The sequence below is a fragment of the Stenella coeruleoalba genome, assembly GCF_951394435.1.
Source record: "Stenella coeruleoalba genome assembly, chromosome: 8".
Lineage (NCBI taxonomy): Eukaryota > Metazoa > Chordata > Mammalia > Artiodactyla > Delphinidae > Stenella > Stenella coeruleoalba.
The window spans coordinates 94,825,192-94,840,283 of record NC_137154.1 but is presented as its reverse complement, the minus strand read 5'-3'; the positions used below and the strand labels follow the sequence as shown (position 1 = coordinate 94,840,283).

General features: G+C 54.3%; 1 protein-coding gene across 3 annotated transcripts; it reads right to left on the bottom strand.

Annotated features, from left to right (window-relative positions):
* Window positions 1–431: 431 nt before the first annotated feature.
* NLRX1 (NLR family member X1) lies at window positions 432–15,092 on the bottom strand. Of its 3 annotated transcripts, XM_079930415.1 has the most exons (11): window positions 14,963–15,092; window positions 13,148–13,275; window positions 12,513–12,582; window positions 11,954–12,042; window positions 10,787–11,406; window positions 9,208–10,023; window positions 3,300–3,895; window positions 2,971–3,057; window positions 1,929–2,180; window positions 1,336–1,615; window positions 432–667 (listed from the first exon to the last, which is right to left on the bottom strand). In XM_079930415.1, the coding sequence occupies exons 2-11, from the start codon at window positions 13,215–13,217 to the stop codon at window positions 650–652; spliced, it is 2,898 nt and encodes a 965-aa protein (XP_079786541.1). In that variant the 5' UTR covers window positions 13,218–13,275; window positions 14,963–15,092; the 3' UTR covers window positions 432–649. The 3 variants fall into 3 exon arrangements, with proteins under 3 accessions (XP_079786541.1, XP_079786539.1, XP_079786540.1); XM_079930413.1 differs by lacking the exon at window positions 432–667 and having other exon boundaries at window positions 765–1,615; XM_079930414.1 differs by lacking the exons at window positions 432–667; window positions 14,963–15,092 and adding an exon at window positions 14,867–14,944 and having other exon boundaries at window positions 765–1,615.

The following is a 15,092-nucleotide window of genomic DNA, read 5'->3' as shown; positions in this document are numbered from 1 at the left end:
CAAAAGGGTCTTCCCTTCCCCTTCCTTCCCCTCCCCGGCCAAGGCCTCCTGATATGCACGGAAGTCCGAGCATATCAGTACAGGGCGTGGACCAGTAAGGCAGACACATCCAACCACTCACCTCTCCCCTCCTGACTTCCAGTCTACTTGCCTCAGGGCTCCAAGCCCCAGTACCAAGTGTGTCCTGGTCCCAAAGCCTTCCAATCTGCCCTCTGCCCTAAAGCCCCCCGCAGAGGATTTCTCCTGGCCTCTTACCTGCAGCTGCCTGCATGGTTGGATCAGCGAGCCAGGCTCAGTGCAGGGACAAGGTCCATCGAAACCAGCTGGCCCTCCCACCTACCCTGCCACGTCCCGCCTCCTCCAAGACGCTGCCTTAGAAGCGGTCGGTAATGGTTAACGGGAGGAGAGTCTTGTCCTCTGGGGAAGTGTGTCTGTCCCTCCTGCCCTATTCTCGAGCCCCGACTTTCTCAGGAGACTCTGCTGCCATCCCAGTTCCCCCTCCGCGCGAGAAAGGTCACTGTAATTGCTGGGCACTGTAATTCCAAGCCTGGAATAAGAGTGTGAGAAGGGGGACAGGAGCCCTATGGCCCAACATGGCCTACCTCCATGCTGACATCTTGTTCTTGCGCCGCCCTCAGGGCCTCTGAAACTAGTGCCCAAGAAACATCTGCAACAGAAAGTGGTCAGTGGTTTAACCAGAATGACCAAAACAGTACCCTTTCTTGAAAGCAACAGGCAAAAAAGACTCCACAGTAGTTGGAAGACACAGCTCTTTAATAGCAGCAAGTCAGCACCCACGCCCCTAGGGGCCACCAAGCTTGGGTACCATTGTGAAGGGGAAACAAGGGTGAGGACACAGCACCAGTGAGAGGAAAGTGGCTGCTGGCATCCTGGGTGTCCCAGGGTGTCCCCAGAAAGCATAAAGGCAGGACGCGGAGGCCCTCCAACACATCTGGATGGCAAGGCCCCTGGCAAGGCCGACAAAAGAAGTGTGCCCCCAGGTGGCACAGTCCAAGAGGAGATTGGTGGTGGCGCTACAGGACAATGTGGGGCCACCAAAACGCCACATCTTTCAGTCCTTCTAGCCGAAGGGAGGGGAAGCGTGTTCCACGACCCTGAAAACCCCAGACTTGGAAGCACTGGTTGGACATGCCCCAGGAGAGCAACTGGCACAGCTGTGCCCATTCCTTTGCCTCCAGCCCTGAAGGGATCTTTCTGGAAGCGGTAGTGCAAGCTAGGAGGCCACAGACAGAAGCGGCTTGGGGCCAGGGGACACACACTGCTGCCACTGTCTCAGCTTCCAGGGCCTCCCAGCTGCTCCAGGAGGGCCCTGACCTCGCCCTCCACTCGAAGCAGCTGGGCTTTGCGCCAAGGATTAAGGGTGGCTCCTCGGTTATCTTCCAGATCCCGCAGCAGAAGCTCCAGGTGGCGCCGGACCCGGCCCCGATCCCAGCTGTTGAGGTTCCGCTGGACTTCACCCAGGATCACTGACCAGTACTCGGACACTGCTGTCCCCTCTGTCAGCGACACCACGACCCGGGCACCGCCCTCAGTGGTGCTCCCCAGGTCCCGCAGGGCCTGGCGGCACTCTGAGCTCAGCTCGTTGAAGTAGAGGCTAGCAGGAGAGAGAACAGTAGATGCTGTTCAGCTCTGAGAAGAAGGGGCAGAGGGTGGGTGGACAGAGAGTAAGCGGTCTCATAACAGTTCCCCTGCTTGTGAAATGCAACGGGGTAAGTGTTTGCAATAAGCCAGAGATGGAGGGTGGTGGCCACTGGGAGGCAGGGATGACGCTAGAATTCAGTGGGACCAGGGTCAATAGAAATGGGGCCACTAGGACCCTAGGAGAAATGGTGGTGGAGAATCAGGGCAGGGGAAGGGCCAATCACCAAGGGGTGGGTGGGGAGATGGGAGTGGAGGGCAAGACTCACTGCAGCAGCTCCAGGGAAGGGTGCTCCCGGGCAGCCTTGGCTAAGGCCAGGGCCGCTGTGTCGCCAGCGCCGTTGTAGGCCACATTCAGCTCCTGTAGCTGCTGGTTACGGTCTAGCTGGGCAGCCAGCAGCTCCAGGCCCTCATCCCCAAGGCCCGTGTGCAGCAGAGACAGGTGTTTCAGCGAGGTGTTTCCCGCCAGCCCCTCCACCAGCAGGGCCACACCCGCCGCCGTCAGTGGGTTGTTGGACAGCCTAGGGCCACAAGCACCCCAAGGTTATGAGGGCCCCTAGCAGATGTCCTGTGCTAAGCACTGGGACTTGGGCCAAAACGGTGCACCGCTTGGGGCAGAGACCAGCCTGGACGCAGAGGAATGCAGGCCCAGGTAAAGAGAATGGAGAAACGGGGGTGAGGCTCACCGTAGAGGAGGGAGGGTGGGGTGGAAGCCGGCTTCTCCCTCCCCTCCTCCCGCCTTCCATTCTCCTTTGAGACTCCCCTCTTCCCTCTCCCCTTCCTCGTTACCGTGTTCCTTCTTGCTCCTTTTTCCCCCCCTTCCAGCCCCTGCTTCATCCTCCCTTCCTGTTTCCCCGTCCCCCTCTCCCTCCCTCCTCATTCACCTCCCCTTCCTCCAACCCAAAATCAGGAACCCAGCGTCTGGGTTGCTAGCAAATCAGTCAACACTTTGGGAGCATCTATTGAGTGCCCAGCGTCATGGTCATCCTTGTGAGGCGACAGGGAAAATCCTGGGAGGGAATCAGTGGCGTCGTTACCAGGTAACCAGCCTGGGTGTTATTCCACCCCCCACCCCAGGCTGCTTTTAGCCAGGCAAGAGGCTTTTTTAGCACCAATTTATGGCTGGTGGCATCTTTCCCCCTGCTTGGCTGCTTGTACTAGACGTCGTGGGGTGGGGAGTAGGTCAAGGTCTACCCTCCCGCCTTCTTTACTACAGCATGGGTGCGCCTGTTCCAGGCATGTTGGGAGGTGGGGAGCTCACCCTTGACCTTAGCTGGCCAGCAGGATGGAGCCCCCTCCCAGGGCACTCACCGCAGGGTGGTAACTTGGCACTGGTCATGCAGCAGCAAGTCTCGGAGGTCCCTGCAGGCCTCGGGGCCCAGGCTGTTGAGTTGCAAGCTGCAGCAGAAGGTGGGCAGAGAGGAGGTGAGAAACCAAGGAAGGAGTTCGGCATGGAGCCTGCCCACCCACTGGGCCCCTCCCTCACCATCCTGCCTCTTGTAGTCCACAGCTGTGTCCCCTTCTGTAGCTCTTGTCACCTCCACCCGTACCAGATCTCACCCCAGCCCCTGGTCCTTCCTCACTCCCTTTGCTTTCCCAAGCACCTTCTCTTCCACGCGTGCACGAGGACAGGGCCTCACCCCAGCTTCCGGGCACGCAGGAAGACAGGCCTGAGCGTGCGCAGCCCGGCAGGATCCAGTTGGCAGGAGGCGAAGTTCACCTCGTCCAGGGCATGCCTTCCACTGCCCAGTACAGCTGCCACCACCATGCACTTGAGGGGTGTCATGCGCACGCCCGCCAGGTTGAGCTGGCGCAGGGAGCTGAGCACCTCGGCGGAGAAGCGCTGATTCTGGAACTCATAGTGGAAGAAGAGGTGGTCAAGGAGCTCTGAGGGGGGCAGCACCTGCCGGCCCAGCTTGCCCAGCTTCTTCTTGATGGCCTGGGCATTCTCCAGGGCATCCAGAGTCTTGATGGGGCAGCCAAGCTGAGCCAGCACTACCCGGTTATGGGCAGAGAGAAGCCCGCCCATGAACATGGGGAAAAGCTCAAAGACCTCATCCTCTGTGGGCTCGTCCGAGCGGCACCGGGGGCCCTCCACACCCAGGATACTGGCACCCATCTGGTCCAGGACGTCGTCATTGTAGTAGTCCTCCTCTCGGAACATCTCCAGCACCATGGCCTGGGCCACTGTCTCACGGCTCTTACCTACCACACGCCCGAACACACGTGGAACCACCTGGAAGAGAAGCAGGGTGAGGGCGCTGCAGCCTACTGCCTGCTGTTCAGCCTTCTGGCCTAAGCTTAAGGTGCAGTCTTCCTGACTGCTCCAGCTTGGTGATCTCCTTAAACTTGAGCACGACTCGTCTGATCATACTATTCCCCCTGCTGCAGCACCTTCCGTGGCTCCCCACTGCCCATGTGGAATATAAAACTTGGCGTAATTTGGCCCCAATGTGACCTTTCCGGCGTCACCTCTCAACACTCGTCTCACGTACTCCAGACACTGGGAAATTCTTTCTTTTTCCCAAACACCCCGTACATTTTCAAGCCCAAGCGCGGTGGGAAGGAGTTAGCATATATTATGCATTCAGCTTGGTACCGGGCTAGATGGTTTAAATACATCATCATCTTCAACACCATCATCGTCATCACAGCAGCGATGACGGATGCTGCTCCTACTGCTTCAGACCCTGCACGATTCGGCCTCATGAAATAAAATTCATATTTTAAGGAAAGACAAGAAAAATTTAAACATGAAAATTTTCTCTGCCCATTTGGGCCTCCTCCCTCCCCTCCAGTGTGCATGGTGCATCTGCACTATGCATTTAACTAGACCTCCCCCATGGCAGAAATACCCGCTCAATCATAAAGATCACTTTTTCGCCTTCTGGCGCCAGCCACGTAACTCCTTAGAAGATAACATTCCTTTCTCAATCCTGTAAGGAGTCACAGTGGCCCACCACTCGCCTTGTATATGCAGACATCTTCGGTGAACTTTATGTACAATGCCAATATATCATTTTCCTTAAAGATAGAGATTGGTGCAAAACAGACTGCTCAGAGACCTGAGGAGATACTGGGCCTCACCTTGTGGAAGATCTTAGCTTCAATACTTACTTATGATCCTATTAATACTACTAGCTATATTACTTGTATTTGCCTATTTTATAAGATTGCTGTTTCTTGCATTACCAAATGTGTGACTGAGTCTCAGATAAAATTAACGATGAGGGGCTTCCCTGGTGGTGCAGTGGTTGAGAGTCCGCCTGCCGATGCAGGGGACACGGGTTCGTGCCCCGATCCGGGAAGATCCCACATGCCGCGGAGCGGCTGGGCCCGTGAGCCATGGCCGCTGAGCCTGCGCGTCCGGAGCCTGTGCTCCACAACGGGAGGGGCCACAACAGTGAGAGGCCCGCGTACCACACGCACAAAAAAATTAACGATGATTAGGTGACTTGAAACAATCGATCAAATATATAGTTCTATAAGATGAATGACTGTAATAGTGTAACTCTAGATAAGGGAAGAAACAACAAGAGGGAACCGTTCCTTGGATCACAACGGACTAGTAAGAGGTCCAGAGGATTTTGGCTACTGTTAATAGGGTCTAGTCTACTAATAGCACATTGAGTGACCTATCGGTGAAATCCTTGCCTGACCTGGGAATGAGCATTCCTAGTGCTGTGGAACAAATAGGTCACGAAATGCCTCCCAAACCTTGGTTGAAACTAAGACTGAAAGGGAAGGGATTGTAAAATAAAGAATGTCGCCCACCACCCAATTCTACGAAGTCAAGTCATCAGCCACTGCAGTCACTGGCTACAACAACCTTGAAAGGAATTCAGGGCGAAGATGAGGATAAGGTACTGTGTGCTTTGGGAAAACTGACAGAACTGGTCCTTCGATATTTCAGGAGAAATTTTTACGAACCCGGATTCTTGCATCTTTCCATACTTAGAAAAGCACTAAAACCATTAACTGAGATGTCTGTTCCTCGTGACTAGGTGCAATTTTCTACTGCGATGTGTCTTTGATTACACATACCCCCGTTGCCAAAATCACATATATTGAATACGTTGGCCTCCCTCTTTATGTCTTTGGCATAGTTCTCAAAACTCTCTGAGAGACTGTCTCCTGGGTTATAATCCTCAGATTGGCTTGAATTAAAATTTCCATTTCTTTCTTAGATGTGTTAGGGAACCGTTGACTAAGACCACCCGCCTTGGCCGGGCACGATGATGACCACTTGCATGAGTTGTCTCACAACAGGAGTTCCCAATAAGGAACATGGTGCTGCTGTCAAAAACTAGAGAATTCAGGAGGGGCCAAAAAGAGGGAGGAGATGCCAGCCCATAATATTGTCCTACCAACCTCCCAGAATCCTTGGTGCTGGAATCCGTCTTGGCTGAGACACGCGTGCCACCAGGAAGGACCTTGAGCCAGACTAAATAGGGGCCAACAAGATGAATGGCCAGAGACAACCCAGAAACTAACCCCATTACCATAAAACCTGCGACTACAAGCCACGTGGCAGAGCAGTTCTCCTGGGCTCCCTTACACCACTGCTCTCTGCCTGGGTGGCCCTTCCCAATAAAGTCTTTTGCTTTGTCAGTACGTGTGTCTCCTCAGACAATTGATTTCCGAGTGTTACACAGCACTTGCTCTCAGGGACATCCCTGGTGGTGCAGTGGTTAAGAATCCACCTGCCAATGCAGGGGACACGGGTTCGAGCCCTGGTCCGGGAAGATCCCACATGCCGCGGAGCAACTAAGCCCGTGCACCACAACTACTGAGCCTGCGCTCTAGAGCCCGCGAGCCACAGCTACTGAAGCCCGCGCGCCTAGAGCCCGTGCTCTGCAACAAGAGAAGCCACTGCAATGAGAAGCCCGCTACACCGCAACGAAGAGTAGCCCCCGCTCACTGCAACTACAGAAAGCCCGTGCACAGCAACAAAGACCCAATGCAGCCTAAATAAATAAATAAGTTTATTTAAAAAAAAAAAAAAAAGCTCGTTCTCAGGCCCTGGAAGGGGTCCCCCTTCTGGCAACAGATGAACTATTGATCAATTTTTCACTGACAGGCCCCTGTCAGCCACGGCGCCTTCATGACAGCCTCTCACCCTCGCTCACTCTGCTCCTGTCCTCTCGGCTTCTCTCTCTCTCTCTCTTTTTTTTTTTTGTTTTTTGACAGTGCCAAGGTTGTTCCTCCTTCAGAGCTGTGCCCTCTTCCTGGAGTGTTCCCCCCCCACACCCAGTTCTTCTGGCTAATCCTCCAGGGATCAGATTAAAAGCCCTTCCTGCAGAGAGGCTTTACTTATCCCCCCAAACCAGGTCCCCCCTCCCCCCTTACACACTTCCATAGCACCTGGAACTTTGTTTTCCAGGCACTTCCCAGAAATTTTAATCCCATGGTTATGTTGACATGTTTATGTTGAGACTGTATGATCAGAAAGGGCAGAAACCTGGGGTCCTGTTGCTTTTTCCTCCGAATCTAACACATTGCCTGGCACTCAATATTTGTTGAAGAACTGAATGTTTGGGAGCTGCCATCCTTGCAATGGTTCTGAAAGGAAAGGAGAGGTCCATTCCTCTGGCAGGAGCCACCAGGTTGTTTTGTGGCACCTCCTCTCATGTGTCTTCTTCACTTTTTACAGGCGAGGTTCCCACCATGGAGGTTATAGTGCCCCTCCCCCAATAAGCATCTGGAGACAAGACACAAAAACTGTCACTCTGGGAAAATGAAACAATAGGCTCATAAAGAAACAGATGGGACCCATCCTCTGCTAGGCAACCCTCCCTCCGAGAGGGCTTAGGGGTATGGTGTCCCCTTAAGTAACTGAGTGGCTTTCTGAATCCTGTCAGGAGACCACAGCCTCTCACTGCAATCCAGATGATGCAAGCAGATCCTCAAAGAGGTGGGTGGCCTCAGCAATGGCCATTACCTCCCTGCCTGAGGCAATGGTGTAAGAAGGGATGGGCTGCCTGAGACTGTTTTTGTGTTTAACAAACAATTAAATAGCGCTTACTATGTGCCAGGTCCTGCAGATGAAGACATTTAATCGTCATATGGGGCCAATGATATAGATTCTATTATTATCTATTATTATTCATTTAACAGATAAGGACCTTGGGGCACAGAGAGGTTAAGTAACTTGTACTAGGTCACACAGCTAGTAAGTGGCAGAGCCTGGATGTGAACCAGGTAGCTGCGTTACAGAATCCCTGTTTTTAACCCTGAGGCTTTGCTCCCTATAAAAAGGAAAACTTGTTAAAATGTTGTCAGCTCACCAGGGCTCTGCTTCCCCAAGACCGATTACTGAAACATTTCTAAAGAGAACCAGGGTTACCTAGCAAGGCGCCATAGCTTCCTAGAAATATCCATAGCACATCAATAAAGTTTGGCGGAAAGGGCACAGGATTCAGAAACACAAAACCTGCACTCAGATCCCAGTCATTCTCCTTACTATCTGAGTGACCTTGGTCAAGTTACTTAGCCTCTGTGAGCGCCAGTTTCCTCATCTATAAAAGGGATCATAGGGCTTCCCTGGTGGTGCAGTGGTTAAGAATCCGCCTGCCAACGCAGGAGACATGGGTTCGAGCCCTGGTCCGGGAAGATCCCACATGCCGCGGAGCAACTAAGCCCGTGTGCCACAACTACTGAGCCTGCGCTCTAGAGCCCGAGAGCTACAACTACTGAGCCCACGTGCCACAACTACTGAAGCCCATGTACCTAGAGCCCGTGCTCCACAACAAGAAAAGCCAGCGCAACAAGCAGTCCAAGCACCACAACAAAGAGTAACCCCACCTCGTTGCAACTAGAGAAAAGCCCACGCGCAGCAACAAAGACCCAATGCAGCCAAAAATAAATAATTTTTTTTAAAAAAGGGATCATAATTATATTTCATTTACAAGGCACCCGGCAGACATCAGCCGAAAGTGGCTACTTCTTCCCATCAAAAACTTAGTACATCCGCCCTGCTCACAGCACAGTCCTCAGGCCTGTAATTTGGTTTCTGGAGCAGACCTGCACCCAGGATGGACCGTCCTAAGCCAATTACCAATGCCATTTATCCTCCTGGTATAAATGAATAAAACGGCATCTGCTTTATAAACCTGCCTCTGGTGATTAAGTTAGGATGAGACATCACTCCCAGAGTCTAATCACCTCTGAGGAACAGATACAATTGGGTTTCTGGACCTGCAAAACACAGGACAGACCCTGGACAGTAGTGACCCCTGCCGCCCAGCAACAAAGACTAGGAGGAGAGAGGCAAAAAACAAAAAAAAAACAAAAACCTATCCTTAGAGTTATGGGATTGTTACGAAAGTCTCTGCACCCTTAGATTCCCCTCCAAGCCTTCCCCAGCCTGCGGCTTCTCTCTCCCCCTTCCTTATGACCCATTCCCACTAAAAGCCAGACTGCCCAAATCAGAAACAGAGCCAAGAAGAGGATTCACGGTCATGCAGGAAGAAGCAGTTTCCTTCTGGGCAGGAGCAAGAGTGAACGAGGAGGATGGGGGCCGGCAGCCTGGGATCCTAGGGCTGTTACCTTGAGCAAGTTGAATAGCAGGGGCAGGGCCCGCAGGGGCAGCAGCTTGGCCATGATGCCCAGGACCAGGCTGACATCCTCCCCGACACGGCTCATGAGCTCGGCCACTTCCTTGCCCACTCGCTGCAGAGTCGTCTTCCGCAAACCCAGCACAATGTAGAGGGCAGCCAGGTATTCCTGCATGGCGGGCACAGTGAACACGAAGGTACCCAGGTGCCCTGGCTCAACGCACGGGGCCAGAAAAAACCTCAGGGCATCCCGGCGGAACACATGCAGCAGCTGAAACTCCTCTTCCGTCTGGATGCCAGCTTCCAGGCAGCCACGGACATCCTCTTCAGAGAAGTACGTCTTGCGGGAAGACACCCCCTCGTAGGCCAACTTGCCCATGGTTCGGGCTGCATAGGCCATCAGGGACAACTTGGAGGGGTCAGTGCTGTCCAGCATCTCCCCACTGAAGTTTAGATGCAGGAAGCTGGTGTAGATGCTCGTGAGGGTCTGGCCAGCTGGTGTGGGAGCGTGCAGGAAGTGCAGGGTGGCACAGACAAGCCAGCAATAGGAGGGCAGGAAGCAGGCAGTGGCGATCTGGTGGTGCCCCTCCAGGTTCCGGGAGAGCATCTGCACCAGGTGGTCACGCTGAGCCGGCGTGGCTGAGAACCCCCCAGCTCCGTGCCCGCAGTCTGGCTGTTTGAAGCGGAGCTGGAAGTAGAGCTTCTGTAGGTTGGTATCGGAGAAGCCACAGATCTCGCCATAGCGGTCCACATACTTGCTGGGGATGCGGCCAATGGCAGAGGGCCGGGTGGTCACCAGAATGCTGGCCTGGGAAGAGCATGGTTGAGAGTTAAGAAAGACCCTTGTGGGCTTCCCTGGTGGCTCAGTGGTTAAGAATCCGCCTGCCAATGCAGGGGACACGGGTTCGAGCCCTGGTCCGGGAAGATCTCTCATGCTGCGGAGCAAGTAAGCCCGTGAGTCACAACTACTGAGCCTGCGCTCTAGAGCCTGCGAGCCACAACTACTGAGCCCACGTGCCGCAACTACTGAAGCCCGCGCGCCTAGAGCCCGTTCTCTGCAACAAGAGAGGCCACCGCAATGAGAAGCCCGCGCACCGCAACGAAGAGTAGCCCCCACTCGCCGCAACTTGAGAAACCCGTGTACAGCAACGAAGACCCAACGCAGCCGAAAATAAATAAGATAAACAAATTTATAAAAAAGAAAAAAAAGACCCTTGTGTCCTGATTGCCTCACTGGCCAGGGCGTCCCTGAAGACTGAGTGTTCAAGGATGAAGATAATGACGACCACAGTAGTTATAACTCACACTAACTGAACACCCACTATGATCCAGGGCGCTGTGCTAAGCACTTCATAGGCAGTATCTCGTTTGTTCAGTACAACTCAAGGAGAGAAGGAAACAGAAGCCTGGAGAAGTTACTGACTTGCTCAGTCCCGCGGCTTGGAAGTGGAGAGGCAGGATTTGAACTAACCCAGAGCCTACGTTCCTACCCATTAAGCATGCGGACTCAGGACACGAAAATCCTGAGGGGGCAAATTGGGGACAGTGGAGGCACAGCAGGGTGCACTCACCTCGGGCAACATGTATTTGCGTAGCAGGTTGACGATGATGGCAGCTGGAGCCTCTGACTCCTCCGGGTCACTGCAAAGCCCTGTGCCTGCCAACCGGAAATCAAGGTTGAGGTGCTCCAAGCCGTGGAGCACAAAGAGCAGGCAGGAACCAGCAGCGGCCATCAGAGGCAGAATCTCCTTCAGGGGTGTGTAGCGCTGGGCCACAAGTTGGCACAAGGAGGCCGGCGCAGGGCCCAGGGATGACAGGTCCTCGCAGGAGAAGGGGATCAGCAGCTTGAAGGCTGGCAGCTGCCCGTAACACCAGTCCAGGACCATCTTGCGCACCAGCGTGCTCTTGCCTGTGCCCACTGTCCCGTAGAGCACCACCGTCTGCACGCGGCGCCCACAGGCATCTGGGTCAAAGAGCTGAGACAGGGCCAGTGGGGGGAGCCCAGCAGAGGGTGGCTGATGCTCCAGGGCCAGCTCAGCCAGTGGGCGAAGCAGCTCATCAGGGGTGCTCTCGCGGATCACAGGGTCTACGTGGACCGTGTCTAGTGCAAAGGTTGGGCCGAACTGGCGCTCTTCCCTGGGCAGCCGGCTGAACCACTCGGCCAGGTTCTGGCGGTGCCGCTGGATAGCTTCTGGATGGGAAGGCAAAGGGAATATGTCAGGGAGAGGGGCTGAGAAATGCAGGAGCTTAAGGAGGTGGTAGGGTCAGGCTGCAGGGTCAAGACACAGCACCAGGAGATGCCAGGACCCACAGTGGTGCTGGACACACAGGACTCCCTCAGACTGTCCAGAAAGTTTGGACCCCTGTGGCAGAAAGTGGGAAGCCATGGAACGAGTGAGGGTGAATCTGGGCTGACTGGCTGTATGATTATCCATGTGTGGTCTTCACCTGACCGCTAGAGGCAGTGTGTTGAAGGTAGGGATGTTATATCCCTCCCAGTGCTTTGTACATCGTAAGTGTGCACTGCATGAATGTTGCAGGAAGGGATACATGGGCAGATGGATAATGGGGCCAGGGAGAGTGGGTCCACTAATGGCTGATTGTAATGGATCCTCTATACCTCCTTCCTGCTTGTTTCTCTCTCCAAGCCCTTCTTCCCCACGTTCCCTGAACCCACCCCCACACTGGGAGCCCAGCAGCCCCTCTCCTCAGGCTGACTGAGGAGCCAGTCCCTTTACCAGCTGCAGCGATGCCCTGGAACAACTGTCCGTGCCTCCCTGATGGGGGACCACTGCCCGCTGAGCTTCCGTGATGGCGTATAAAGGCCCTGTGAGCAAGGAAAAGGGATGAGCTGGGGCTTGGCTACTGGGCTCAGGCTCTGCACAGGCTCAGAGTCCAGGCCTTCCTGGACTGATGAACTGCTGGCTTCCTGAGATCCAGGCCTGACTCTGGACAACCAAGTCCAGAGCCTCATCTGACTCTCATACCCTTCCCAGGGCCTGAGGTCTTGCCCCTACCCCTCCAGTCCCCCACTGCTGACTGCCTGCCTGGAACTCAGACTGACCACTGCCAGACTCCACCCACTTCCCACCGGTCCTCCCTCTGGCTGACCACTGTGACTTGTACTCTGGATGATATAAGCTAACTTCCGCTTAGGCCTGGTAGCTGAGTCTGTACCCTCTCCAGCCCCGGAAAACCAACTCTCCCCAGGAGATCAAGCTCTCTCCAAGTCCTGACCCTTCCCAGGCTACTCTGCTGTGCCCAGATGTGTCCTAAGGTATGACACTGAGGCCTCACCTCGGGGGCCCAAGGGGGCGCTCCCCTTTAAGGGGCCAACTCCAGTGGATCAGGAAGGGGATCCGTTCATCTACAGAGAGAAAGCAGAAGGAAGAAACAGCATCCAGAATTCACCCACATTAGCTCAACAATACACAGACCCCACATCTACATCAAAGCCCCATCATTTGCTCTCATAGCATCATGTACTGCCCCTTTGTAGCAGTCATTATGAAATTTTATATTTCATCATGTAATTATTTGATTAACATTCATTCACACACTCACCCCCATTCCTCCATGAGAGCAGGGATCACATCTGTTTCGGTTCACAAGTACCTACTTAGAACTTAGCATGGGGTCTGGCACGTAGCAGGCACTCAATAAATACTCATTGAATGCAAAATGAAATCAGACAAGTGTTCCTGGACTTACGTAGCTACAGGGACACTCAAAGATCATCTAGTCTGACTCCCTTAGTTTAGGATGGGAAAAAGGAAGCTCAGGGAGGTACGGTGGCTTGTCCAAGGCCAACAGCTAGTAAATCACGGAGCTGGGACTAGCATGCCTGGTGTCTGGATCCCTTCTCTCTTGGAGGTGCCATCTGGACTCTGGAAAGGGAGAAGTGGCAACAGAAACCCCTGCTTCCTGCTCACCTGCTGGCTGGAGTACTCTTCCCAGACCAGGGCCCCAAGAGGCCCTAGGCAAATGGCAGCCCCACCTCATGGCAGGAGAGAAGGTCAAGGCCTGGGGGACTGAGCACACCACCTTCTATCCTGTTCCGCTGCAGGAAGAATGGTGTGAATGGACCCCACACACCCCCACTTTCCCACCCCACCTCTCATGCAGGCCAAGGGAGGCCCTTCCTCCTCAGGAGCACATCAGCCTTTCCTTAAATGCCAGCATCGCCAAGGCCCTGGCCTGGCTTTCAGACCTCTCTCCTCTACATTCCCCACCTGAGTGATCCTACCACCCACTGGTTCTCCCCTGAGGCTTCACGATCACCTTTCTCCTGAATTCCAGCCTAGTGAACTGTTTGTTTAGGTGTCCTTTACTTTGCTTGGCTGCCAGCACGCTCCTAAGAGTCCTGTGTTCATTTTCAGTGGCTTTTCTGAGCCAGCGTTTTCCAGTAACAATCATCTATTCTCCTCTGAAGTTTTTCCCTAGCTATCAGGTCCTTTTAGCTGAGTTTTAATGGTTTGATCATTTTATCTTCTCTGTGACTTTTACGTAACCTGCCTTTGAGGCTGGCATAAATTATAGATAAATGAATGAATGACTTCCTATTTGATATCTCCATACGGACATCCTGCCAGTGCTTCAAGCCGCACGCTCGCGGAACTGAACTCAGCATCCCTCCTCCCCTTCCAGTTACTTTACTGCAAATCTTCCCAATCACGTGATTTCTACTCGAAATCTGACCTCTTTGTCTTCAAATCCTTCCCCCCTCCTCCACTTGTCTTCAAATCCTTCCCCCCTCCTTCACACAGTGGAAACAGCCCTGCCAGTTCCTCATCCCAGTACTTTGCCAGCCTGTTCCTATTGCATAATCCCTACCACCCTGTGCTAACTTAGACCCTCCTCCTCCTTAGTGGCCTCTGCCTTCAGTCTCATTCCATTCCCATCCCTGATCCCAGACACCAATCGCCTCCCTAAAATCCTAGGTTATGTAGCGTCCAAACACCTGGCCCACACCAGCTATTTTCCTGAGTTTCCCCCTGACCCGTACCTCACCGGCCAGGCTTACTGAATTCTTGCTCCCACTTCCCTAACTTTGTTCATACTCTTTCATCAGCTTGGAATGACCTTTCTCCCCTGTCAGAATCCTACCCAATCTTTTCAGAACCTGGTCAAAGGTCCTCTCTCCTGGGAAGTCTTTCCTGATCCCTCTGAGCTCCCTTAAATGAAGCATACAGCTATCTGGCACCTGGTCTCCACTGAGATGTGACTCCTTAAGGGCAGAGCACACTTAGGGAGAATTGGGTGCATTGGGCCCTATTGCCAGCAGGGCCAACCAGTGGAGGTGCAGCCTGGGGCTCAGACCAGGAGTCCCGGCGTCGGGGGCGGGAGTATAGAAGGGTTAAGAGACGGCCGTGGAAGGCTGGAAAAGCTTGGGGAAACTAGCTCAGTGGGATAAAATCAGTTGCAGGGCCTCTGACTCAAGATGGGACTGGCGGTGGGGATGGGGGCATGAGGCCAATTGTCGGAAGATCACCGCTGGTCTCCAGGGCAGTGAGAAAAGGAGAGGGCACAGCAGGAAAGGTACGGGGTCTGTGCTCGCACAGGTCCAGAGCTCCTCCTCTTAAACTGGGTCCCAGCTTTCCTAGTTCTAGTTGGTTTCAGAGCCCAAGAGTAAAGCCCGCCTGAATGCCCACCTCTCAGAGCACCGGCTGCGCCCCACGCGTCCCCAGCCGCCAGCTCCTAGTGGCACTAGCCCAGCACCGCCCCGCCCCTGCTACTTAGACCTTTACCGCCGCTGCCCAGGCCCGGGAGCCGGTCGCCGCCAGAGTCTCCCGCTTGCTCCCAGAGGCCCCGGCGCGCGCGGCGCTTCCTGCACGCCCCGCCCGCCTGCGCGGAGCCCTGCCAGCCCTGGCATCCGGC

Excerpts from the sequence above, each read along its gene's own strand:
- NLRX1 (XM_079930413.1), bottom strand. The coding sequence starts at position 13,217 with ATGAGGTGGGGCTGCCATTTGCCTAGGGCCTCTTGGGGCCCTGGTCTG. Across the intron at positions 3,058-3,299 it reads CTGCGTGCCCGGAAGCTGGG|CTTGCAACTCAACAGCCTGG; the intron begins GTGAGGCCCTGT and ends CTTCTGCTGCAG. Across the intron at positions 2,181-2,970 it reads TGCCAAGTTACCACCCTGCG|GCTGTCCAACAACCCACTGA; the intron begins GTGAGTGCCCTG and ends TTGTGGCCCTAG.